This window comes from Paroedura picta, chromosome 3 (assembly GCF_049243985.1).
Source record: "Paroedura picta isolate Pp20150507F chromosome 3, Ppicta_v3.0, whole genome shotgun sequence".
Lineage (NCBI taxonomy): Eukaryota > Metazoa > Chordata > Lepidosauria > Squamata > Gekkonidae > Paroedura > Paroedura picta.
Window position 1 is genome coordinate 23,487,738 of NC_135371.1, and position 27,363 is coordinate 23,515,100.

General features: G+C 45.0%; 1 protein-coding gene across 3 annotated transcripts in view; it reads left to right on the forward strand.

Annotated features, from left to right (window-relative positions):
• The window catches only part of LOC143831752 (monocarboxylate transporter 2-like), a 38,206-nt gene extending 20,891 nt beyond the window's left edge, over positions 1-17,315 (forward strand). For all 3 annotated transcript variants that reach the window (XM_077325115.1, XM_077325114.1, XM_077325116.1), the window contains 3 exons: positions 2,241-2,384; positions 7,864-8,718; positions 16,908-17,315. In XM_077325115.1, the coding sequence (XP_077181230.1) occupies positions 2,241-2,384; positions 7,864-8,718; positions 16,908-17,170 (1,262 nt within the window). In that variant the 3' untranslated portion in view covers positions 17,171-17,315. The remainder of the gene's footprint in view (positions 1-2,240; positions 2,385-7,863; positions 8,719-16,907) is intronic.
• The last annotated feature ends 10,048 nt before the right edge of the window (positions 17,316-27,363 follow it).

The following is a 27,363-nucleotide window of genomic DNA, read 5'->3' on the forward strand; positions in this document are numbered from 1 at the left end:
ACCAGTCTCCAGCTACGGCCTGGAAATGTCCTGGAATCAGACTCTAGAGATCAGCTCCCCTGAGGGAAATAGCTGTTTTGGAAGGGGTACTCTACAACGACAACTCATCTCTAGGCTCCTGGAGATGAAAGGGCTTGCTTGGGAGGGCGGAACTCTGTGGCAGAGAGGTTGTAGGATGGGAGAGGTTGGGGCCTGGGGATTTGCTGGAATTGCAGGTTGTTTCCAGGCAACAGAGATCAGCCCCCCTGGAGAAAAGTCCTGGCTTTGAATCCCATGGAGGTGCAGGGATGCCAGGCTCCGGGTGGGAAACAAAGAGAAATGCTGGGTGGTAGTAATTGCTAATAACAAGCATCAAATAATTCATAAACTTGTCACAGTTCCTTCCTCGAATGTAAATGTTTAATTGATAGCAAAGTTTTGCTTAAAGAACTGGACACCTTTCAGTCAGTACATTCTTCAGTTCAGATCAATATCAGAGTAAATCAAAAACAGTTGTATGTTACAATCAAACATGAAAACATTGGTTGGCAAAAAACTTACAGCGGGTTTCTCAATTACTATCTATGTCAGTTTTTCTCCACATTTTTACCAGTGAGAAACCCCTGAAACCCCTGACAACCCCTAGACGGAGGATCTCCGGGTCCCAGCTGGAGGCTAGTATCTCCACCACTGGTCAGGGGTGCCAGCCTTCAGGTGGGGCCTGGAGATTCCACAGAATGAAAGCTCCTCTTCAGACTGCAGAGATCAGTTCCCCTGGAGGAAAGGGCTCTTGGGATGGGGACAGAGGGCAGTGTTGCAGTCCCCTCTACACACACACAAACAGAGAAAGAGAACACTGAAGACAAAAGCATTAATTCCTTCTCAAATTGCAAACCTTATTAACCACACAATCACCTCTCCATGTAGGACAGTGGTCCCCAACCTTTTTACCACCAGGGACCGGTCAGTGCTTGACAATTTTACTGAGGCCTGAGGGAGGGGGTAGTCTTTTGCTGAGGGATGTCGCCGCCGCTGCCTGAGCCCCTGCTCCACTTGCTTTCCCGCCGGCGCCCCTGACGTCCTGCCACCCGCTGGGGGCGCTGCCAGCAGCAGCTGTGCAGTGCCACACCGAGGGGAAGCCCCAATCATGGTGGCTGCTGGAGAGCTCCAAGGTGAGCTGGCGGCAGAGTGGCAAGGAAGCCCCTGAGGCAGCAGCCGGGAAGGAGGACGAGGAGGACTGATCTACGGACCGGTACCGGTCCCCTGACTGGGGGCTGGGGACCTCTGATGTAGGAAATACCTGAGAGCCTCCCTCCTTGGATTGCTCTGAGAAGCCATTGGCCAAAAGGTCCCAATTTAAAGGAAAAGAATCCCATAACAGTCAATGAGCAAGTCAACAAAGACTTACACCATCCACCTGCAACAGCTTCTTCTGCCTGTGCTCTAGTTTTGTCTCTTTCAGGCAAAGGCCATGTATACAGCTTGGTGTAGTGGATAAGAGCAGTGGCTTCTGTGTGAGCTGGATTTGATTCCCTGCTCCTCCACATGCTGGGTGACCGTCCTGTTAGAAACTGTTCTCATAGAGCAGTTTCTCTCAGAGCTCTCTCAGCCTCGCCTACCTCACAGGGTGTCTGTTGTGGGGAGAGGAGGGAGAAACTATTATAAGTCACTCTGAGACTCCTTTGGGCAGTGAAAAGCAGGGTATAAAAACCAACTCTTCTTCTACTGGGAAGGTCCTACTGGGAAGCAGTGTCTCCCCCTTCCACCTGTCTCCATGACCTCATGGTGCTTCTGTGCCTTTTCTATACTTTCCCCATCTTCATTGCCATTGGTCTCAAACTTGCTTTGTTATGATGGTCTTGGAAAGGTTGCAGCAAGACCAAGATGGTATCCATATGGAAAGGGAAAGTTTAATCAAGGAAGTAAATCTAAATGGGAGGAGACCAGTTTATGGTACATATGACTTGCAAGAATAAAAAAATGGGCATTATAAAAATCCAAATAAATAAATAAAGGATAAGTATAAGCATATCCGAAACAAAGCCCCATGTGTACCTGTCATTACAATGTATGCAAGCATATGTGTATGAGCCATTTGGTGATGGTGCCCTTAAAGGAGCTAGATTCCATTCAGCCATGTTCCTTGCTAGCTGTTAAGCTTGGGAAAGTCATTAACCATGTTTTAGCCAATTAGCATTGAAAGTCTATTTCTGTCTGAAGCATCTATCATGAGGATTAATTTTTCCCCTCCTTCTCTTTAGGTCCCATTAGCAGTATTTTAGTGAGCCGGTTTGGTAGCCGACCAGTGGTCATATTCGGCGGGCTGCTATGTGGCATAGGAATGGTCTCCGCTTCCTTCTGCACAAGCATTTTTCAGCTGTATATCTGTGCTGGACTTATCACAGGTAAGAATACCACCATTATTCCTGCTTACTGCAAAAGGTCTGACTCGGCAGATGTCACAAGTTTGCTCATGCTTACCCACAATCCCTAGGAATGGCTGCATAACAGCATGGAGCCTGTGACTGGAGGCAAACTGCTCAATTGTGGGTGGGGATTGGCACATCCTCAATGGAGGTGGAGCAGGCCTGGCTTGTGGGTGTCCATAATATGAAGCAGCAGCAAAAGGATTTAGTCAGTTTCCCCCAAGGTGCTAGAAGCCATGGGCCTTGGTGCTGCAGCCAGTGGGGGAAGGGTGGCAGAATAGGAAAAAGGCATCACAGAAGCAGATGCACTGGGACCCCCCAGGGCAAAGCCAGAAACCTGAGGGAAAAGAGTAGGCTGCTTGGTTGGAAGGAAGGGGGATTATGGTTTTTCATTTGGGTTTTTTATTGTTTTGATTGAACATTTGTAAGATGCCCTGACCTGGATAGCCCCCTAACCTGATTTTGTAAGATGTCAGCTACTAAGAAGGGATGGGCCTGGATAGAGACTTTAATGGGACGTCACCAAGGAATTCTAGGGTTGCTGTGCAGAGGCAAACCACCTCTGAATTTCTCTTGCCTTGAAAGACCCATGGGGATGCCCCAATTTGGTTGCAACTTGATCGTAAGGGGAAAAAAAGATACCTTGAGCCTGCTTTGGGAAGGGCAAGTCATACATAGTTTACACTAATAAATGGCTAGTCCCTGCTCTTAGTCTAGCTTCCACTGCAAGTTCTGCCCAGGAGCATGAAGGACAGAGACTGCTACTGCACGTGAGGTGCCGTGCTGTACTGCCATCTGGTTTCTGGCTCGGTGTAGGTCGGCCCAAGTCTTCCTACTCTCATGCGGGGAAGCATTTGGGCTACTGCTCCCCATCTACCCCCCATTTGTGCTCCCACACCAGACAGCTGGAGCGGTGAGTTTCGCTGCACTGTGGGGCAGCGTGGACCTTTTAAAATTATTTGTAAGAATGTGTGATTGCATTTTTACAAATTAAAAAAAATGCCCCAGGAGTCATTAACAATGCTGTATTGTGGTTGAGTGTGGGGAGAAACTAGCCAAGATGGCCTGATTTTTCCCCTTCTGGATGATCCAGGCCCAACATACAGATTGTTGACTTTCAATGTAGATGCAGGCCCAACAGACACCCCGATGAGGCCCACAGCACTGAGGGCCTGAGTTGTGCCAGGCCTGGACCACCCCAGATGGGTGCCAATGTCATCCAGAAGTGGGAATTCAGCCTGATCCTAGTTGATCACTGAGTCGGGCCAAATCCCTGGTGCGGAAAAGGTCAGAGTCTTTTCTGTGGTGATGCTGTGGAGCACTGACTGTCTCTTCCCAGAAGCTTTGCCAGCCAACAACTCTCTATGGTTCTCTGCAACAGGCGAAAACATTTTCATTCTGTTAGGCCATTTAGCTCTTTAGCCTTCTGGATATTTTTAGCTCTGCAGCCTTTAATTGCTGGTTAATTGGCATGTATCAAAGTTCACTTTCCTGCTCCTTACTTCTGCAGCTGTTTTATGAGTCACAACTCATGTCTAATTGCTTTCATTACATTCTAGCAGACTGTTCCATGCAGCCAACAGCCTTGAGTGCTAATTTAGATGGAAAAGTGTTATAGACATTTTAATAAGTAAACAACCAATGATAAACGGAGATTATTCTTTTTCACATGCCAGATGTAGGCTTAGAGGACCAAGGATGAGTTCCATGTTGGTTGTATGAACTACCCCATATTGTGGGGTACCAAAATAGCATTAAAGAATGCCAACATTTTTTTTCTCTTTAGAATGGACCATGGCAACAATTCCTTAATTAAAGATATATTCCCTCCCCCATCAGATGTGTGCCATCGCCTGTTTTTGTAACAGAACTATATGAATCTGCCTATTATCGAGTTTCCCTTCCAGGTTTGATATTTGAAATTCTTTACGTAGAGATTGGACTGCTGGGATGCAAAAATAGTGCTTGGCCATTGTTGCATAAAGCCTATCACAAGACTGAGCTAGAAGAAAATTCAAAAATAAAAATTCTATACATTTCTGATTCATGATTCATAGGCTCCTATGCGCAAAGCTGACAAAATTTATACATTTGAAGACTGGGGGGTAGTTTGGAAAGGATGGGAGGAAGTAGGATGACAATGAAGAGGAGCCAGTAGAGTGGGATGTGAAGTCAGTGTGAGAATGGGAGCCATCAGGAAGGGTTAATTGGATTTTCCTGCCCTACGAGTCTTCCTGGGTCCCCTTCTTGGAATATCAATAATGATTTATCAATACTAAAGTATTAATCCGCACCACTTGCAGAGTTCTGTTGATATGAATACCAAGGTAGACAAGGCCATCGTGTTCCAGAGTGCATAAAATGTAAATGATATCATGGATTTTTACGTTCTCCTGCTTAGCATTTTATATTGTCTCCTCTTCAAACACAGCTACACAGCACATACAATAAGCCATGCTTATTTATTTATTTAATCAAATGTATATCCTGCACCCTTTTCCCTGATTGGGACTCAGGGCAGCTAACAGCATCTATCTAAAATCCACGTATAAAAACAATACAAAGATACAATATAAAATGGGTAAAAATCTGTTCCCATTCAAATCTATCAATTATCAAGCAGGGTAGGATGTGTGGATGATGAAGACACAGCTGAAGTACACCAGCTGGCTGGTGGATCACAATCACCCAAAGCCCACCTGAAAAAGAACATCTGTGTATGCCCTGTGGAACTTGGGAGGTCCCACAAGGCCTTTTCAGACAGTTGGTTCCACAAGATGGGGGCCACTACAGAGTAGGTTCTTGTTTCACACGAGGCAGGCAGTTCATGGACTAGGAACCTTCAATAAATTCTGAGATGAAGATCAGAGAAGACAGAAAGGATCATGCCAGGAGAGTCAGGCCCAAAGTGTTCTCCCAAATATATGAACAGAATTTCATAGGTTGCATACAACGAAGCTTATGTATATTACAAATCAAAAGAAACAAAAGAGGATTCTGATAACAATACCCATGCAGAGAAAATGCTTATTTTGTCATTCCCAGAATACTTAAAAGCACTTAAAAATTACCTTTCATTTTAAAATCCTACTAGATTATATGTTTTCCATATTATTGAGGCTTACATTGACATTTTATTTACCTGTGTTATGGTTTATATTTTGACCCAACCTTTTCCCTTCTCATGTAAATGAGAAGCAAATTATGTCAATGCCATGCAACTTTCAAATTGGCTTGAAACCTACAGTTCCCTTGACGTGTATCTTCATTGTTTCTCTCAGTGCTGAACAGGTAGTGTACTTCATCCTTGAGATAGTTTCTTATGTGATTTTTGTGTCAGGTTCTCAGGTCGCAATTATGGCACCTCAGGCATTCTTTATGACCCTGAGCTAAGCTGCAGCTAGACCTGCCTGAAGTGATCCTTCACCCTTTTGGATCACTAGCTCTGTTGCACAGAGGATCCAGAATCATTACAGATATCTGGATTTGTCGACCATGAACTCTAAGAAGGCAGTGGAGATGTTTGCCATAAAAGCATGCTTCATAGACATTATTTGCAGTGTGCTTGAAGAAGAAGAAAAAGAGTTGGTTGAAGGAGGCTCAAAGGGGCTTACATTCGCCTTTCCTTTTCTCTCCCCACAATTAGAACCGCCAGATTAGAAGTCTGCACTCCTAACCACTACACCAAACTGGCTTGTATGTGTGAATGCAAGTGCAGAGTTGTAGTTGGGTGAAGCCCATCAACCAATGGTAGAGAGACGGATTGCCTTGGATTATAACTCCCAAGAACTGTCCAGGTGGAACAGAAATGCAGTTGTAAACTAAATAGTGGCAGAACTACAATGATATGGTAGAGTTAGCTGGGCAATACTACCATCTTCATGAGATCTCTAGATAATCCTGTGAGGCAAAGCACCCTGATTTCCCCTCAAGAGTTAATGTGATTATTAGCTGGCCAGGCCTGGCTCCCAGGTGTTTGTAATTGGGCCTTCCCACTGACACCATCCTTATCTCTTTCAAGGCCATATTCAAGAATGTGTTAACTGGTTAATCTTGAGCTCCTGTGTTCAGTGGTAAGGCTGGGGAATCAGGAGTGGATATTAACGTCTTCTAGATAGTTCCATCAAGTGAGCTCCCTGATTGGATTTGAGAGACCACCAGAGGGCAAAATACTATAATGAAGCTATAGGCTAGAGCAGCGGTCCGCAAGCTTGCGCCCGCTGCGGACCGCTGCTCCGGAGTCCAGGGAGAGGGTGGCTCGGGGGCCCGCGCATGCGTGCCAGCCCCAGCGCAGGGGCGCAAACGCACATGCGCGGCAGTCCGCACATGTGCGTTTGCGCCGCCACCATGCCGGCAGCTGCGGCTCCCCCTCCCGGCCCCTCCAGGCTGCAAGCAAATAGGCCGCTAAAGCCGCTAAAGGGGCCGATTAGCTTGTGGCTCGGCAAGCTTCTCTTCCCTCCCCCCCGAAGCGAGAAGCTTGCCGGGCTGCGAGCTAATCGGCCGCTTTGGCGGCCAATTTGCTCGCGGCCTGGCAAGCTTCTCGCTTCGGGGGGGGAGGGAAGAAGGAGCCGCGGCCCAGCGCCAAGGCCTTCGCGGCCCGGCGCCGGGCCGCGGCCCGCGGGTTGGGGACCACTGGGCTAGAAGAAAGCCATGCTAGCTTTGTCATTCTAGCCAACAGACAGAGTACACGGAATGTAGCATGTAAACAGCAAGTGAATCGTGCAGGCTCAATAAACAGTTTAATGAGGGAACCTCCTAACAAGAGTGTGCCAGTTTCCAACAATAACAGACAAGTCCCAGTGAATTACCTTTGTTTTGGTATACTTTGTCAGTGTATAATGTAACAGTGGATGAAATGAGGTGCAAATTTACCACTGCACTTTCCTGAAGTCATAGCATTTGCCATATCTCATTTCAACCTCCTTCAGATTGGGAGGGGGGGTGTCTGTGGGAGAGAGTAGACTTCGTTCTCTCCAAACATCCCCCCCACACACACTGGAAACCAACCCTTTTTGACCTACATTGTGTGTGTATGTTTGGTAATTTCAGAGAGTTCCAGTTTCATTCCATAAATACACAGAATAACTGTAAAAATGCATTTGGGGACCATATTATTTCACACAGGAGTTTTGGTATGCACATATCTATTAACCAGAGACCAAAACATGGGCTTCTCCCCTGGATGACTCCACATATTTCCAAAATGTCCATTAATTGCCTCATTCACACTTGATGTCTTTTCAAACGTAAGTTTAACAACTCTAAAGTGAACACAAACAGCAATGTATGAAACAACCCGTGACACTGAATTCTGTACAGGTAAATGGAGCTCTCGTGTCAAAATGCTGCAGTACTAATTTCTTGTTTCATTTAAGCTTAAGGCAACTTCATCATAATCCAGTTAACCCTTTTTGCCTTCTGAATTAACACTGTTTCCCTTGTTCTGTCTCTGTTATAGGGCTTGGCCTTGCCCTTAACCTCCAGCCCTCTGTGATCATAATTGGAAAGTACTTCCTGAAACGACGACCAATTGCCAATGGCCTTGCTATGGCAGGAAGTCCTGTCATGCTGTGTACACTTGCCCCTATGAACCAGCTCCTATTTGACAACTTTGGTTGGAGAGGGAGCTTCTTTATTCTGGGGGCCATTCTGCTGAACTGCTGTGTGGCTGGGGCTCTCTTCAGACCCATTGGACCAGCAACAGGCCCTGCTATGAGCCCCAAAGAGAGGCCAATGGTAGAGACTCTAGAAGGCCAACTGGAAACAGGAAAAGCTGAACTTTCTGGGCTGGACAATGAACAGAAGGAGGACAGAGACTGTTGTGAAAACTTTAACAAGTACCTTGATTTATCCCTTTTCAAGCACAGGGGCTTCCTGATATATTTGGTAGGAAATGTGCTCATGTTTCTAGGATTTTTTGCACCAATTGTCTTTTTGGCTCCCTATGCAAAGCATCGTGGAATTGATGAATATTCTGCAGCTTTCCTCCTCTCCATTCTTGCCATTGTTGATATGGTAGCTAGACCAGCGACGGGAATCATTGCTAACAGCAAATGGGTGAGGCCAAAGATTCAATATTTTTTCAGTTTCTCCATTATTTTTAATGGCGTCTGCCATCTACTGTGCCCTTTAGCCACAGACTACTCGGGCCTGGTGGTGTATTCAGTCTTTTACGGCTTGGCTTTTGGAATGGTTTGTGCAATGCTGTTTGAAACTCTCATGGACCTTGTTGGTGCCAGCCGATTCACAAGCGCTGTAGGACTGGTCACCATAGTGGAATGCTGTACCATACTTCTTGGGCCACCTATTGGAGGTAAGAAGTTTTTCTACTGCTGGGACCGCAAATATGTCTGGTTGTAGATTTGTTTTAGATCAAGATGCCTCTCACTGAATGGCTGTCGAGATTAATTTTTCAGGTGCCATACTTCCTAGAGCAAAGCAACAAAAAGAATGTCAGCAGCTCTCATGGGAGTAAAAGGAATCCCGTAGAATCCAAAATCATACAGAATTCTTTGTTTTTTTTCTTAATAGTAATTGAAACTTATGTTTAAAAAAACTGACGTATGTAAGATCATAACAGAACTACATTTTCAAATCTGTTCAGATGAACTTTGCTGCATTTGAGATGCTAGGTTGCCCAATATTAAGTGTGCAAGCTGGAATACCCTTTGCCTGCAAGTTGTTGGTTATCTAATTTAGCATTGTCAGTCTCTAAGTCAGTGATTCCCAACCAATGGTCCATAGACCGCTGGTAGTCCACAGGAGCTCTGAAAGTGTTCTGTGGGAGTTCTGAAGGGCCATGGTATGGCTGTCTTCTCAGCTCCGGTTCTTTTCACCCTGAGGCAGAGCCGGCATGGTAGTGGTAAAGAAGGGGGGAGGGGGACAAAAGAAGGGCTAAAGATGCATGCAGTGACATCACCTTTGGGGCTCCTTGAAGTCTGAAAAATTATTTCAGAGGCTCCACCATGGTCAAAAGGTTGGAAAAGGCTGCTCTAGGTGGTGGCTGGAGATCTCCTGGGATTATATCTGATCTCCAGGGGGCCAAAGTCAGTTCCCCTGAAGAAAATGGCTACTTTGGAAAGTGGACTCTGTGGTATTATACCCTGCTGAAGTCCCTTCCTAGAATCTACCAGAATTATCAAGAATTTCATAACCTGGAACTGGAAAAACTATTTAGAATCTAGGGTGTATGGGTTTTTTTAATTTTAATTTTATTATAATTAATAAAAGACAATCAACAGAAATGCCCCACCAAAAACAAAATTCACCACAGCACAACTCTGTAGCTTCATAAACCATTTGAATCCTGTAGACAATGTCCATTTTATATATTACATTTCAACTGTTCATCATAATTCCAAGTCACACATTACAACACTAGTTCACATATCTTATAGTCTGAAAATTTCCTTAAGTAATTTGCCAAATCAAGCCAAATTATATTGAAATCCTCAATGTTTTTCTCCCCTTGCATTACTTTAATGTTATTTTGTTATTAGAAAAACTATTTAATGGCGAGAGAGCAAAAAAGGACCTTTTTCAATTTCCTTTAGCACAGAACGTAGTTCCTTTCTTAGACTCAGCAGGCCTAGCCATGCTGATCCGTGGAACAATAACCTAAAGTCTGGACTTGCAGCCACTGAAGATACTTCAAAAACTTCAGCTGGTGCAAAATGTGGCAGCACCTTTGCTATCTGGAATGATCTTCTGTGCATTTTTTACGCTTGTCTTTAGATTATTGCATTGGCTGCCTTTTTGTTTCCTAGTCTAATTCAAGGCACTGTAGCTCATGGCCTGTAACTAGGACAGCTGGTCTGTATTGCGAAATTCCTGGAGGCTTTGGGGAGGGGGGTGAACCCCGAGGAAGGTGGGGTTTGGGGAACAGGAGGACTTCAATGGGGGATTATGCCATAGAGTCCAAAGCAGCCATTTTCTCCTGGTCCAGTCACCACCTGGATTTGGCAACCCTATCTTGGACCCACACTAATGTCTCCCACCTCCAATACATGAAGTTTACTCGTATATGGAGAAGGAGTTTTACCAGGACCATTCAATACAGCTTAATTTGTATTCTAATCAAGAAGTTAGGATATCTTTGGAATGGGCAAGACAGATCTTTTTACAAACTTGAAAAGGACTGTACATTTGTAGGAAAATGTGAAATCTTTTTTAAAAAGCCATTAGGCATCTTAAAAATGTGAAAATGATAAAAGGCTGTAAGCAGTTGAGTCCCTCATTGGCTGTCGCTAGGCAACCATACTATTCCAGGCTTCAATTTCTGTGAGTAATACGTAAGGGAAGGGTGCAGGGCCCTTTCCAATCCTATTTTGGCCTTTGTGGGAAAAATCATTGATGCCAGGCTGACAAGGGTTGCCAACTCCACCTAGGAATCCACCCCCAAAAGTCATCATTTTCTCCAGGAGGACAGATCTCTGTCATCTGAAGTTCAATGATAATTCTGGGATATTCCCAGGTCCTACCTGGATATCACCCAAAATTACAACTGCTCTTAAAATGACAGAGATCAGATTTCCTGGAGGAAAATGGCTGCTTTGGAGGGTTGATGGAGTTGTGCCCTGTTGAGATGCTTCCCTACCAGACCTCATGCTCTTAAGGCTCCACCCCCAAATCTCCAGGGCTTTCCCAACTTTGATTAGGCAACTCTAAGCAAAACTGATCTCTGGAGTTGGGAGATCCGTTGTGGTTCTAGCAGCTCTCTAACCCTTGGCCAGATGTCAGCAACTGAACATGGACAGAAGTAAGCAGGAAAAGGATAGACTATGGGGGCTTATAGGAAAGGGAAAGAGGAAATAGTGGGAGAGGGGAAGTGAGATGCTTCCTGCAAGTACTCGCTAGTCCCACATACATTTAAAAAATGTGGCTAATGCCAGCCTATTCAAAAATGCTTATCATCTCGGTTTTATGAAAGCATTTGGTGGCCATTTAAATTTTTTGTACTTTTTATTAATTTAGTTACTAGTACTGTAGCAATAGAACTTATAATTTAGAGACGTTTTGTTGTTGTTGTTTTTCCAATTTATACCCCGCCACTCCCTAACAGGCTCGTGGCAGGTTACAACTTCTTATAAAATCCCCATTAAAACTCCCATTAAAAGACATCAAAAAAACCCCAACATGGCGCAAAACCCACTCCCAACCCCACTAGAGGGGTGGAGAAGGAGGTCTAACGGTGTACTACTCAAACCCCGGGGGAGGGGGGGCATCAATCTACCTCGACAATACCTTGTATTGAATAATTTGGAGAGACCTGGGACCTGGGGATTTCCTGGTTTTACAGCTCGTCTCCAGGCAACACAGAAACTCCCCTGGAGAAAACGGCTGCTTTGGAGAGTAGACTCCATAGCATTAAACTCCACTGAGGTCCCTCCCTGCCCTAAATCCTGCCCACTCCTGGCTGTACCCCCCAAAGTCCCCAGGCATTTCTCAACCCAGAGCTGGCAACCGTATAGCTTAGGGATTTGTACTAAGATAATTTGACCTTAGTTCTAGAACAATCTGTAGTATGAGATATTTTAATTCATATTAAACTTTTTAGCCATTCCTCGTTTTGTTAAGCCATTATTGGTGGACCTAGAAATATACCAGTTCCTGTTCCCACCCATCTAAAAATACAGGCTAAGGAGTCACAGTTTCTTTTGTCAATTAGATAAGAAACTTCGCAGGCCTCTCTTCAGTATGCGGTTCTGAATACATACGAAATCTTCCAGGCAGGGGAGGGGGAGGAAGCTGCTGCAGGTACTGGAATTCACACGTGTTTTTGTTGTATAAACCATGTTTTTTGTTCTTGAGAGATATAACTGTTCAATCAAAAGCTCATTATCTTCAAAGAACAGCAAAGCCCTCTCATAGAAAATCTGCTCTCTACAAGACAGCTCTGCAGGAGTTCTGCCAGGATGACAGAACTTTTGAAAGGGGAAATTAGATGTAATATTCATTTAGCTTTCAGAATAAAAGCCCTTTAACCATTCAGAGGTTCAAATGCCACAGTGAGAAGAGATTTAATTCAGATTATAATGAAAGCTAAAGCAATAGCCCTTTAGTGGATGTTCCCACTCTGTTCTGTAGCTACCCTTTGTATATAGCACGTTTTCAGAGAATTTGCTGGCATTAGAATTCCAAAACGGTGGTTTGGTTCTCACAGCAATACGCAAGGATGTTGTAGTTAGGTTTTTCAGCGGTCAACAACGGATTGAACATAAGCAATCTGGATAACATTTCCTTTCAAGGTGCATAATGAATATTGGAGAGGGAACACTGCATTGTTAGGTCGAGATGAAAGTAGAGTGGAAAGGGACCTTAATAGAGCAAATGGCAAATGGTTGTGCCGCTTTGACAACTACAGTACTGTCTGAGTGCTCAAGGAAAACAACTTTTGAGGACCAGGCCTCTGTTTGTGTTTATTTAGTTAGGTATAAATCCTTGCACAGTTATTGAACAGGAGATTCCTCTGCATTGCCACCCGAGTTCTGAAATTAATAAACAAAAGAGTGAATAAATGAATGATTATGGTAGAAGACCATTTCATTCTAAAATAAAAAGATTACTGCAGTTATATAAATTAATAACCAAGCATAGCAGGTTCAGTCGTATCACATTATCCCCCCTCACTGTCCAAGTTGGCCGCTGAATCCTATAGGGCAGTGGTCCGCAAGCTTACGCTCGCTGCGGACCGCTGCAGCATAGTGGAGGGAGAGGGTGGCCCGGGGGCCCGCGCACGCAAGGCAGCCCCAGCGCAAACACGCGTGCGCGGACTGCTGCGCACGCGCGTTTGCGCCCGGCAGGTGCGTTTGCGCCACCGCCATGCTGGCGGCCGCGGCTCCCCCTCCCGGCCCCTCCGGACCGCGAGCAAATCGGCCGCTAAAGCGGCCGATTAGCTTGCGGCTTGGCAAGCTTCTCTTCCCTCCCCTCCCGAAGCGAGAAGCTTGCCGGGCCGCAAGCTAATCGGCTGCTTTGGCGGCCGATTTGTTCGCGGCCTGGCGAGCTTCTCGCTTCAGGGGGGGAGGGAAGAAGGAGCTGCGGCCCGGCGCCAAGGTATTCGCGGCCCGGTACTGGGCACCGGGCCGCGGGTTGGGGACCAATGCATAACAGCTACACTTTGAGCTGATTTGATTTAGAACTATTGTCTATACCGGAACTCCAATGGCTTCGGACTAAATACTCTTTTGTAGCTGGTTTGTGGGTTGGGTTATATAGCCATTAACATGCAGCTCTTTGTTGAGCAATATTGTGGCTAATCACAAACCAAAGGAAGTCATCAGAAGAGGCTAAATGAACTAAAGATACTGAAATCCATAGATCAGTTCACGTCTTTCCTTTTTGATACCCCCTATAAAAAGAACACCTGCACATCACCTTCCTGTTGTGGTGATTATTTTTTACAGAACAAAAGGCCATTATATATATATCAATCAATACATATAAAATCAATATCTGATAAAACAGTATTAACACAGGTATGGAATCCGAGATCCCAGTAACTGCCAAGCACTAAAAGGTTAAAAATATTAACCCTCTGCTGGGATAAGTTTGGCTCTAATTTTCCTTGCAGCCAGTGCAAATAATGACACATTATAACTAATCAAAGGATTAGTATCCTGTAACAGAAACACCAATTTATCTGTGTCGGTGTAAAAATATTGGCCCGGTAGAAATCTAATTCCAAATACAGAGGACAATCTAAAATAATGAGAAAGGTCTTAGCAGGTTCTCCACAAATATGTAAGTGAAGGGTTATAGGTACATAGGAGTAACAACTAGAAAGGCCAGTGACATGGTTTGAAAATGCAGATGAGTAAAAGCCATTTGGAGAGATTGTGTGTGTATGCGTGTGTGTGTTAGCCATGTAGCCCTTTCCCAAGTTTGGATACCATTTTATTAAGCAGACTAGCAGTAGAGCCCGCTGTCCAAAAAATACAGCGGGCCCTAGGGGAGGGTTTGCTTCCCCTCCCCCCCATGTAGGGAAACACTCTCCAGGCCCCGGGGCTTGGGGAGCATTTTAAGGCGGCAGTGCAGTTTTAAAATGCTCTCCAAGCCCCGGGGAAGGGCTCGGAGTGCATTTTAAGGCGGCAGTGCAGTTTTAAAACGGTCTCAAAGCCCCGGGGAAGTCAATCCGCACCTTCCCCGGGGCTTGGGGAGCGTTTTAAGGGCTGGGGGCCAGGGAGCCTACCTTCGCTCTCGGTGGCCAGCAAAGTAATGGCCGCCGTGGAGCGAAGGAAAGCTCTGGTGGGGGGTGGGGCGGGTTGGGTGGCGCTTTGCGCCTCCCAATTGGTTGTTGGCCAGGCAAGCAGCCAATCAGCAGCCGCACTGTGTGCGGCTGCTGATTGGCAGCTTGGGGGTGGACTGACCAGTGGAGGGGCCAATCGGGAGGCGCGAAGCGCCTCCCGATTGGGCCCTCCGCTGGTCAGTCCAGGGGAAGGGGCCTATCGGCACCCTTCCTCATCCTGGACAGGGCCCGCCTTCGGGGCCCTTACTCTTTTATTTAGTCTGCGGTGCCTGCGGTGCCGCAGGGCTGTTTTAAGATGAAGCTAATTGCTAAAGATTGGTAATAAGGCCAGAAAGTGCTGTGTACTAGTTTGCAGTATGAGTTCTGCAAGCATTCCTTCCTCCTCTTTAATAAACAATAAATTAATTGGTTCTTCGGCATTTAATAACCCACAACTGGGTTTTGCTTTAATGAACTAAGTAAATTGTTCCTGGTATGTTTTATGACTATGTCTTTTTCTCAAAGGTGGAAGTGGCAAGGCTCTTCTGCTGTTAAATTTCCCAATATTCTCTTCGTTAAAGCGCTCAGTGAAACGTATTTTGCAGACCTCCAGGTCATCTTGATTAGCAGAAAGTGAGAATTGTAGTAATTAGCCTCTGGTTGATGTTCCATTAATAGGGCTGGATAAAAACCATGGGCGTAGACCAGGTTGCTCTAGGAGCAACAACAACATTTTTCAGTTGGAGCACGTGAAATGATGTCTTTTTTCCTCCCAAGTACAGTCCACTTTCCCCCCTTTGTACAAAGTTCCTAGCTCACAAGAGTAGATCCTGGGATAATTAATCACCACACGTTCAATAGATTGTCACTGAGGAGGTCATTAGAGGCACTACAGGTGGAGAAGAGGAAAATAGTTCTGGAGAGCCAAACAACGCATCAGTGACATGTTAATTGGAAGGAGGTAATGCATGCAGAGCAAACAAAAAAAAAATGCCTCACTGCCTTGATTTCAGTCTAAGGAGTTGCAGATTTACCATCTATATTTATAGAATGGCCACCTTTTCAAATTCAGCACATACCGAGTTTCAAAGCATCCCAACACTTCTTTCACTATGTTATACTGGAATGAGCCCTTTGGTTTTCTCTGCCCACTGTGTAACATATTTTTTTATAAGTGATCAGGATGAGGGGCTGATGGGACTATTCATTAAATTTGCAAGTGACACGAAATTGGGAGCATTAGCAAACACCCTGGACGATTCAATGAGAAGTGGGCGGATATGCATAAGTTGCAGTTCGGCAAGGAGAAGTGCAACATCTGAGTAACCAAAATGAGAAGCATGTATACTGGATGGGGGACACACTTTTGAGTAGCAGTGTGTGTGAACAAGATCTTGGCGTACAGGTAGACAATAATCTAAATATGAGCTGTCAGTGTGATACAGTGGCAAAAAAAGACTAATGCGGTCTTAGAGTGCATTAACGGAGGGATAACATCCAAATCGCAAACAGTCATAGTCCCACTATACACTGTATTTGTCAAGCCGTACACCCTTCTAAACCTGGGCGTCCTTATAACCTGGGTTTAGGACTGGATTCAAGGAAACTGACTGCATGCAGTGCTATTGTTTCATGATTAAATTTCCTGATGTATTATATGGCCTTAAAAAATCTACTGACAGTCTGACTCTCAGAGGGTATGTGAAACATACCTGCTCTGGGGCTACTTGGTCAGGGCACCCTCCCTCTCTTGCAAACACACATACACACATGAACACACAGACTCCCTCCCCCCCTCCCACTCCCACCTTATCTGTTGGTTTCCTGATCTCCTCCTTGGTTCCTCTCCCCTCCCACACTCGCAAACACACACACAGATTCCCTTCCCCCACCCTATTTCCCCCTTACCTGTTGGCTTCCTAACTTCCCTCCCAAGCAAACACACACACTCACAGAATCTCTTCCCCTCTCCTCGTTCTCATTTACCTTTTTACTCTCAGGGCATCTCTGCCACTGCCTCAGCCCCCACTGGTGGCTCGGGTGCTGGCTGCGAGGCCCCTGCCATGGCCTCAGAGACAGTGCAAGCTACCAGAAATGCTCTTCTTAATGGGTGTGTCTCCAAGCACCCTTTTTCTCTCCCAAAAAATGACCTTATATCTCAAATTGTAGTGAGAAAACCCTAGTATAATGTTTAGCTTGGTTCTAAGATTTCCTTAGTGACATGACAGATCTAACTTACCACTCCTTCTAAGTGAACGTTTCTCTTTCTTCATTCGTAGGAACCCTTATCGATGCTTTTGGGGACTACAAATACATGTTCCTTAAATGTGGCATTGTGATGGTCTTGGCTGGATTGTTCCTGTTTATTATGAATTACTACAATTACAGGATGCTTGCAAAAGAGGAGAAAAGGAAAAATGGCGAAGTGGCAAAGAAGAATGATGGTCCCTTAAGGACAGAAAGCAAGGAAGACAATTTCCAAACCACAAAATTGACACAGGATGGCCCTGAAACAGTCCCTCTAAGAACTGAAACGGTCTAAAGGAAGATGCTGATAGCACAAACGAGCCCTTAGCCTGTTTTATAAGCCTCTGACCTAGAAATGACTCTCTTTGTGTTTGTCTCTTAAAGTTACCATAAGTGAAACTTATGAAATTTCTATTCTGCCTTTATACACTGTATTCGTCTCTATAGTTGGTCCAGAAGACTAGAAAGAAGCAATAAGCCTCGTTCTATGTGAGCACCTGGCAGATATTATGTTGTGCTTGTTTCTACATCGCTGCACGTTAGTATAAACTATTGTCTATGTTTCGGTCACTGCTCAGCACAACCAGTGCTCTTTCCTTGCTCAAAGTAGTCCCAGCCCCAAGATCCTTTGAAGGTCATGCAAAAAAGATGGGAAATCACCAAGATTTCTTAGGGCATGTCCATGCTGGAGCTTTTTTTTATTTTTTTATTTTTTTGCCCTCAGTTCAGTATTTTGGCACATGCATAAAGGAACAGGGACATGAAACTGCCCCTTGGTCCATCAAAGTCAGTATTGTCTACTCAGACTGGCAGCAGCTCTCCAAGGTCTCACGCAGGGGTCTTTCACATCACCTACTGCCAGATTCTTTAACTGGTGTTACCAAGGATTGAATCTGTGGGACGTTCTGCATGCCAAGCTGATGCTCTACCTCTGAGCCACAGTCCCTCCCTTTTTTGTGCTAGGCATTTAACAACCCTAGTTCATTGCAAAAAAGCCTGATATTATGAACAAACCCTGTCTAAAATTTCCCATTCTCTAGAAAAATGTCCTACGCAGTTCAATTCTTTATTGATTTTTCCTCCTGCTGTGATTTCTAAAATTAAAATGAATTTACTAATACAAAAGCTAAAAGGTGTTTTTATTTTGTTCGCCACATAACAAGGGAACTGTGAATTCCAATTTGAACAATTGCTATGAGTCTCCCTCTGAGGTGAAGGACATCTTAGTAAGTGAAGGCAAGAACATGTTCTTTCTCTTTTCTGTTTCTGCTGTGGGAATCACCCATTTCCTTTTCCTGACTCATCAGAGTCACACCAATTCCTCCTCCTTTTAAAAATTCTTTCCATACTTCTAGATTTACCTTGTCTGTTTTCTCAGTACTTTCTCTATTTCTCTCCTGTTCTGATCTGTCTCTCATGTTTCCACAGTGAGATTGCTGGTAAGGATTCCAAGAGGCGAGACAGCTTCAGTCAGTTGTGGTGGCCATTTTCTCACTTTAGCAGGCTTGGCGAATGTGCCCTTTGGCCACTGATACAGAAGCTCATGAGGGCAGCAAGGGAGAGGGAGAGTTAGAAGCCGCCCTCACCACCGATCCCAGGCAATCAGAACAGCTCACCCAGGATCTGCCCCAATTGCTTCCCCTGGAGCAAACAAGCCAGAATCTCAAAAATGCTTTTTAAAGCCATTGCTTCTCAGAACACATCAATTGCACTGATCATCTATTTGTTTCTGGACTCCATTCCAAGTTCTGGTTATTACCCTCACAGTCTACTACTCTGTGCCTGTGACCTTCTTCAGACTAGCTGGGTATAGACCCCCCCTCCCCCTTTGTCTCATTGTGTGGGGAACAGTCACAAGGAGGATTGTCCAGTCTCGTGCAGAGGAAGTGAGTGCGTGTATAGTCCCTCCCCCATGATCAGTGCTGTGTCGTGGATGTTGCTGATCACCAAGAGAGGTTGGGTGATCAGAGGCCACTTCCTCTGCTCAGTTATACTCTGCAGTCATGGAGGAAGGGGATGGTCCAGGATGTTTGTGGCTCCTTGATAGGAGCAGTAAGTCAAGGGGATGGGGAGAGGGGAGGAATCAGCACAGACTCTTCATTATCATGGTGCCCTCCTAGATTGTACATATGGTAAGAATTAAGTCAAAGGCTTTTTCTCTGGTATGCCCAGTCCTGTGGAATGGCCTCCCAAAGTGAGGACGGATGGATTTAAGATGGTTCATATAGCAGTTCTATTTCAAGGCATTTGTTTGAGGGTACACTGTTTTGACAGATATGGCTGCACTGTTGATCTTGCTGATGGACTGTTGTTTTTGTGTCCTTGCAAAGTTGTTGCATTGTGATGTGCCTTGGATTGCAGGAAGTATGTCACAATATAAATGTTTTAATAATAAAAAAAACAGTACCTACTTTCCTGTCTATAATCAAGGCTTGATCTGCAGGCAGTGGCAGGTGATCATAGGCTGAAAAGATGTACTTGCTGATTCCTGCAACTCAAACTGCCTGTTAAGAAACAGGAGAAGACTAAGGGCCTTTTCGCACAGGGATCTTTGTTGCAAATTGTTTGCGGAATGAAAAATCGCCATTTAAAATAGTGGAATTCGTCGTTATGCATACCTGCCTTTGTAGTGGAATCAGTTGCGTTTTTTAGCGTTTCCCACAGGCTTCCGGTCTCGGCAGAAATTGCTAGAAAGGAAGCGCTATTGCCAAGCTCGTCCCGCCCCTGGCCGTCAAGCAGCCAATGGGCAGCCGTTAGCATACTCCCAAACAGCCCCTTTCCCTTTAAGAAAGGTTTTTTAAAAAAAAAAACGACCCATAGCAACGAATCTAGGTAGATTCGTTGCTACGGAGAGACCCATCCAGCTGCCTAATGTGAGCTGTCGTTTGATTGTATGATCGTTTGCACGCTGCCTCGAGTGATAAAAAAAAATCCCCCCCCCCCTCTCACGGGCCCGATTTTCGGCTGAATTTATTTGTAAAAAATAAAGGGACTTTATTTCAGCAAACGGGCTTTTCAGTGGTTTGTGCTTAGTGACTAAAGGTGAAGGACTGAAGCCAGGGAAGCCTCTAAACAGAAAGAGGCTCGCCGGTGTGTTTATCCCCGCTCGCTCGGAGAAAAAAAAATGGCGATCGCTTCGCCGGAAGTTTGGAGGAGAGAGCCAGGGGGAGGGACTTTGAAGAACCAGCAACAATGGTAACGCACAGGTCTTTAGCGCTACTGTTGCAGATTGGTTGCAGGAGTGTATCGCTATCCGGAGGGTGAATCCACTTTTCTGGATTCCCCTGAAAGCACCACAACGAAGCGCTTTTTGCTGATTGGTTTCAGGATTGTTGCAGATTGTCTACGACGTCGTGGGTTATGGCAAATTAGTAGCGTTTCCAAATAGCAACCATTGTGCTACTTTGAAGCCGTGCGAAATGGCCCTATGTCTGGCCTTTCCCCCTGTTTTGAAGAAGAGTGAGTTTTTATACACTGCTTTTCACAGGCCGAAGGAGTCTCAGAGCAGCTTACAATCACCTTCCCTTCCTCTCCCTACCAGAGACACCCTTTGAAGTAGGTGGGGCTGAGAGAGCTCTGATAGAACTGCTTTGTGAGAAAAGATCTAACAGGACTGTGACTAGCCCAAGGTCACCCAGCTGGCTGCATGCGGAGCAGTGGGAAATCAAACCAGTTTCTCTGGATTAGAGGCTGCTGCTCTTAACCACTATACCATGCTGCTCTTTTTGTTTGAGGAAGTGTGCATGCACATGAAAGCTCATGCCTTGAAGAAATCTTGGTTGAAGGTGCCATTGGACTCAAATTTTGTTGTTTCTTTTTGACACTTAGCAATCCTCTCTAATAAGAGACCCAACACATCTTTGCAACTTGCATGATGCTTGTGAGGGACAGGGCGCCACCCCTGAAGGGAAACGCAGCCATTCAGCAGTTTCATCCCAGAGCCTTTGGGAGTGCTGCTCCAGCAGCCAATCACCTTTCAGAGGGACGATAAGATGCTGGAGGGAAGCACAGGGGCAGTTGTAGTTCAGGTCTGCCTGGGGGAAAGGTCAGTCAGAGTCTAGATGCACCTCCAGGAGAATGCAGCGATTCTTTTGGAGTCTGCCTTGAAGGAAGGAAGGAAGCAAGCAAGCTCTGCCTGGTAACATGGACAGAGCGGGGTAACTCTACCTTAGGAAGAAAACAGAGTACTTGGTTGCTAGCCATGTTTCTGGTGATGAGCAGACCTCGTACCATTGAGTCTGATCCTTGGGAAAGGGCAGGTTGGTGTGGGTGGACTCCTGTGGGTATGAGAGGATCCAGCCTAGTTGGATAGTCTGTGAAAACCAGTTTCTACATGCAAGCATTAACAAAAATTGAAAGCACACTCTAGTCTGAAGCTGTATCTCACTTTAACTTATGTGCCTCAGCCAGCTTTCTCCTTTGTCTGTCTAGAAACCAGTATTCTGGATCAGTTCTTTAAAAACAACCTGTATAGAAATAGATCTTTGTTGTTATTTGCATTTGATTACTGCCTTGCTGATCTCCATGTTCTGCTTGCTCACTGCAAAACTTATAGCCGTGATGCCAAAATTTTAAACTTGCTTCCTTAAGAACATCTTGCAATTGAGGGGAAGGTTAATGGTTTAAAACAAATTGGGTCCCCCAAAATCATATGAGGCTGTGTAGGTCTCCTTGGTGAGAGAAAAGGCCAGCCACGGTGCTTTTTGAGAATCCTTAGTGCTGGGATCCAGTTGCTGGCCCTTGAGTTAATTGACACCTTTTGATTCATTAGGTGATACATTTTAATCTTTTGCAAGCATTTTAGTTAATTAACACAGAAAATGCCAAGCCCTAATTTTCTTACACGTGCACATTTAAGTGTCTTGTTTGTTAGCAGGGACTCCCCCCCCCTCTTTCTGTTTGTAGCTAACAGAAAAACAGATCTGAGGCCTGAATCAATGGTGTTATTTGGGATAATGCCAGAGATAAAGGACTTCAAACACAGCAGCAGCTGGTTTGCTTTTGAGTAGCCATTGAAGAAATCTTCAGATATGCAAGTTTCTCCCTTCTTTTTTATTCACGAGTTTCAACAACTTGGACAACCTTGAATGAAATATCTGAACCCGATTGAGCTGATAGCTGATTTTTAAGGGAAAGAATGTTTAAACAAACTCCTCCTGCCGAGATAATGCTGTTTCTAGTTTTAAGAATAACAAGGTGCCTTTTTATGCATTCTTGTGACTGAATGAGGCAAAAATAAATGAGGACAAAGGAACTGTCTGCTAAACAGGTAGATATGAATACACGTTTGCTCCTCTCAACCAAAGCAGCTCTTCACCAGACGAAAGCAAACTGTTTCTGAAATGTTCCACACCAAAACTTAAGAAGCAAATCTGAAAGTAAAATAGTGGAGTCTTTGAAAATTCCCTGTTACAAATTGAATTCTCTGCAATCCTTAGAAGTAGGGGATCCTTCAGAAATGGGAAGGAGTGGAGCACAAAATATTATCTATCATGTCAGTCTTCCAGGGAGCTACAGGAAGCTACAGGAACTAATTTTATTAAGTTTTACAAGATAAAAAAGAAAGAAAATGAAAGTTCAGATTAATAATGATACATACTCTCCACCCATAAAAGATTGATTAATATACGGTATTAACAAGCCTTTCTCTAAGACAATCTAGATAAATCAACTGTTATTATTTTTTTTATATTCTAAAAAAAAATTCAAGCATTCCCAAAATTCTTCAAGAGGGTCCTCATGTCAGTTCTGCCTTTGTTGCAAATTCTCCCATTTTGTTCAGCCAACCTTCAATTCACAGAGAAGTGTGCATAGAACAAAGGAATAACATTCAAGCCTTAGACCAGTGGTCCCCAACCTTTTTATCACGGGGACCGGTCAACGCTTGACAATTTTACTGAGGCCCGGAGGGGGGGTAGTCTTTTGCCGAGGAACTTCCTGCCACTCGCTGGGGGGCGCTTGCCAGCAGCAGCTGCGCAGTGCCATACCATGGAGGAGCCCGAGCCATGGCGGCTGCCAGAGAGCACCAAAGGTGAGCTGGTGGCAGAGTGGCAGGGCAGCCCCCGAGGCAGCAGCCGGGGAGGAGGACAAGGAGGAGCCGCGGCCTGGTACCGACTGATCCACGGACCGGTACTGGGTGTAAACTGCATGGAGCTTTTATTCCAACCCCAGATCGATTCAGTCCCTGCCCTCTACACAGAATGCGATTTCCGTTTGGATTTTGGGCTATTTTAATTTTCCTTCTGCAGCAAGAAGGATTGATCCGAAGTGACCCTACCTTTATTGTGTGATATCTTGGAGTGCTTTTAATGCTCAATATATTTTAAAATCGCATTGTTTTGAATCTGGGCTCTCCTCTGTGGTAGGGAACCCATGATTGGTCACAGGTGGTCATGTGATTGGTCATGTGATAAGCCTGCCTTAAAGGAGACACCACTAATTTCTCTCAACTTCTGTTGGTCTTGGATTTTTTTTTCTGCCTTCTTCGATCCTCTTCCCCCCCCCTTCAAGAAAAGAAAGGATTTTTCCTCCCTCCTCTGACTTCTTGGATCCTCTCCCCCCTTCAAGAAAACAGAGAAAGCGTCTCCATTTGCCTCCCCCCCCCCTCTTCTGAGCCTCCCTAACCACGTGCAGAAGACTTTCCTGTTTCAATGGGGGGGGGGGGGGAGAGGAAGACTCGAGTTCCAAGCGATCTGAATTCAACAGGATTGACAATGGAATAAATAAAGTAAGTGCAGACTCTGCCCTGGTCTCCGGACCAGGGGTTGGGGACCACTACCTTAGACTGTTGCAACTAAGTATTGGGATCTCTCAGATAACCTTGTCATTTTTCTCCTCTCTGACAATGAATAATTTGAGCAGTTTATGTTTCTGACAAGCTGTTTGAATACCACGTCCTAAAAGTAAAAATGCATCAGCAATTCGCTTTCCTTTTTCGTAAAGTCACACTTCTTGTTTCAACATTACTTTTAATAACATCTTGGAAGTCAATAAAATGTCCCAGGTCACATTTTCAATGAGATATGCATGTTCCATGTGAGAATAATTAAGACTGAGAGTACAGCAGAGGGTTTTTAATGAGGCTGTGCTCAGAATTGAGTACAGATTTGCTCGCACTCTACAAGGATAATGATGTGACCATGTACCGGAAACCACAAAACATCAAGAATACAAGGACCAGGAAATAGCCTGCTGCACATTAGTAAATGCCATAAGACAGGACAAGCAAAGATGAATTTGTTTTATCAGTGCTTTAGCACTGCCTCCTGGTATATGACAACTGAACAATTCCGAAATGTACCCCAGTGCCACCACATGGCAATTGACCATTCCCATGTGAAATGCAATCAGATCCTGAGCATAGCTACTCGGGAATATATCCAGTTGTGCTTGGGTGAGATAAGGGTGATTTCCTAATAAATTTTTGAAGTATATTCTTCTACATGGCTGGGCACAAACCAAATTTTCCCATGCAAATAGCTTTGTCCAGTTTGGTTTGGGGGTTCAGTTGGCAGGCTGACAGTGGATGGGCAGGCTCACCCTGCTGTGGGGGTAAAATGGCTGCAAGCCATTTCAGTGATCGATTTCACTCCCTCCTGCTTAGGAGAGGGAGAAGCTAAATGACCTGCTGAAATGGCTGCTAGCCATTTCTCCCCCCCCCCCTTTTATGGTGGTGACTTTATTTTTCTTCACTCATAACTATGGCAATAACACTTATGACACAGATGAAATGGCTTTTGTTAAGCAGAAGTATTTATGTCTCAAAATTATAAATATTTGTACAGTGCTAAATGGGCATGACACTTACATAGTACAACACGAAATATCTTGCCCCAAGAAGATTACAGCCCAGTTTAGGGGCCCCTTTCACTTTTTATAGCAGTCTTCAGTGTGTGCATAGGTCCAGGGAATATATAGGCACATACGGTAGAAAACCCCAAATGACACAGGAGAAGCTTTTGGCCTTTTTATGCCTTAAGGCAGGATTTGTGCCAAATAAATGGTCTAGTCAGATAGGGAAATGCAGTGGCAGAACTCTTGTAGAATGGACAGCATCATTTCTCAATGTGTAGGGTTGCCAACAGCCTCAACTGCTAGCCATTTCAAGCTGGCAGCCCTTTAAAGTTACTATTTTCCTACACAGGAAAGGAGACTCCAACCTGGAATTGCTGAATAAGGATTTCTGTTGTGAATACAAAAGCATTGGCAGGGATATATACTTCCATACATCTGATGGAGTGAACCAGTGAGGCCTTGCCCTGTTTCTTTTCCTTCCGGGGCAACTGTTTGGCCACTGTGTTAAACACAGCGCTGGATGAGACAAGCCACTGGTCTGATCCAGCAGGCATCTCTTATGTTCTTAAGTAGGGCAGCCCAAATCCTCTTTTGTTTTGTGGATATTTGGCTTTTCATCTTACAGGACATGTTACCAAGGTCTCGGCACCTAAATGCCTCCAGGGCCTCTAGATTTTACCTATAATCTTCACCAGTGATTTCTCCAATAATCCACTCATTCAAGCCACTGACCCATCTGGAGACAGAGGGCAAACTGAGAAATGACTCATTCAAATTTCAAAGATACGTTGGGCCACTGGAAAGACTAAATTGGGGCTGGGATGTCTCAGCAATGTCACTTTGAAGGTCTGAAAGGGTACCACAGCCTAGACATACATATCTGTAGAATCATCTGCCTGTGGCTTATCTTTAGTTCATCATTTTGGGGGGCAGACAATGGAACTATCCCTCATTGTCAAATGTGTGTGTGTGTGTGAGAGAGAGAAAATGGACATATAGTTTTTCTCAAAGAAACAGACAGCAAGGAAGTCTGTGGTGTTCCCTTATTCATTTCTTCAACAAAATAAAAGTAGGAAGGTGTATAATTATGAAATTGGACTTGCGAGCAAATATATTCTTCTGTTACAGCCTGTGTTTCCTGTAATGCCAGTCATTATTCTATCTGACAATGGAGCTGGCAAGCTGATACATCAAAGATGAATGTGCCTTTGCTACACACAAAAAAACAAGCTAATATAGATGATGCATTTTCTCTTAATTACTCGAGCTGACAAATTAATGCTAGTGTGAACCAGGCTCCCTCCACATCCACACCTCTCTTTGTCCTGTAGAAGGGCAAAAGCTTTGAAGGGACTGCCCTCTGTGGCGTGCTCACCTTTTAGTCATCTTTTTTCTCAAGACTTGGGAGAGGACAGCATCACAAGGAAGGAAACTGAACAGTAATGTATTCATAACATCTAAATTCATTTATTGAATACAGTTATGTAGTCACCAAATTCAGGGTGCCCAAGAGAGTAAACAAAGACATATCAAACATTAAACATGAAGACAGGCAACACGGACAGTGTATGGAGGTACAGAGACAGCAGCAGCAAGAAGGCCCCTGCAGGAACCAGAAACCATACCCCATGGATCCCAGTAGGGTTGCCAGACACCCCCCCCCCCCCGAGTGGAGGTGGGTATCTTCTGCTGCCAGGCTCTGTCCCCCAGCCGATGACCAGCTGCTCGTGGTGGGGAATTTACCAATAGTTGTTGCCAGTTTTCATGTCGTCTTGCCAGTGACTCTTGAGTGAGATGCTAGTATTTCGGCAAAAACTCTATGGGAGATTAATTTTACTGTCAATTTCTTGCCCAAATACCAAAGCTTCACCTGGAAGTTCCTGCCTTGATGATGTCACTTCCTATTCAACCGTGGTGACGTTGCCTAGGCCGCCCTATTTTAACTGGTAAGTTGCTACATCCTCCGCTGGTTGTCAAAAGGGACCTAACAACCCTAGATTCAGTGTCAAGACCCAGGGAGAAGCCTTATTGTCCCTGGCTCGTTCCAGTCTACAGAATCTGGCCTCTGGACTGCAGGGAGAGGGAGAAGCCAGGGATATCCATCACCCAAGAGACGCTTCTAAAGGTGTGAAGGGCGAAGGTGGAAGGGCATGGTCACTTCCTAGACAATGCAGAAGAAGACGTGAGCAGGACAGAAATAGAGAGGACAGGGTGAACCCCCCTCCCCAATTATCTAGACCTGTCTGAGGCCATCCTAGACCCTGCTAGGGAAGAAGAGAACCCTGGAGAGTTACAGCTCCATCCCTGCTCCCGAGGAATTGAACAAAAATATAAAGAATTAAAATAGGTGAAGCAGAATATCTACATAAAAATATTCACACACACACACAAAATAGGAACAAAGAAGCAGGCTAATTTAGTGGAGCAACATCAAACAAACTTATACTGTATTGTTCTTTGTTCCATGTAAACCGCCCTGAGCCACAGGGGAGAGCTGTATATAAATATAAATAAATAAAACTAATAAAGAAGAAGAAGAAGAAGAGTTGGTTCTTATATGCTGCTTTTCCCTACCCGAAGGAGGCTCAAAGCGGCTTACAGTTGCCTTCCCATTCCTCTCCCCACAACACCCACCCCTCTCCCTGTGGGGTGGGTGAGGCTGAGAGAGCCCTGATATCACTGCCCGGTCAGAAC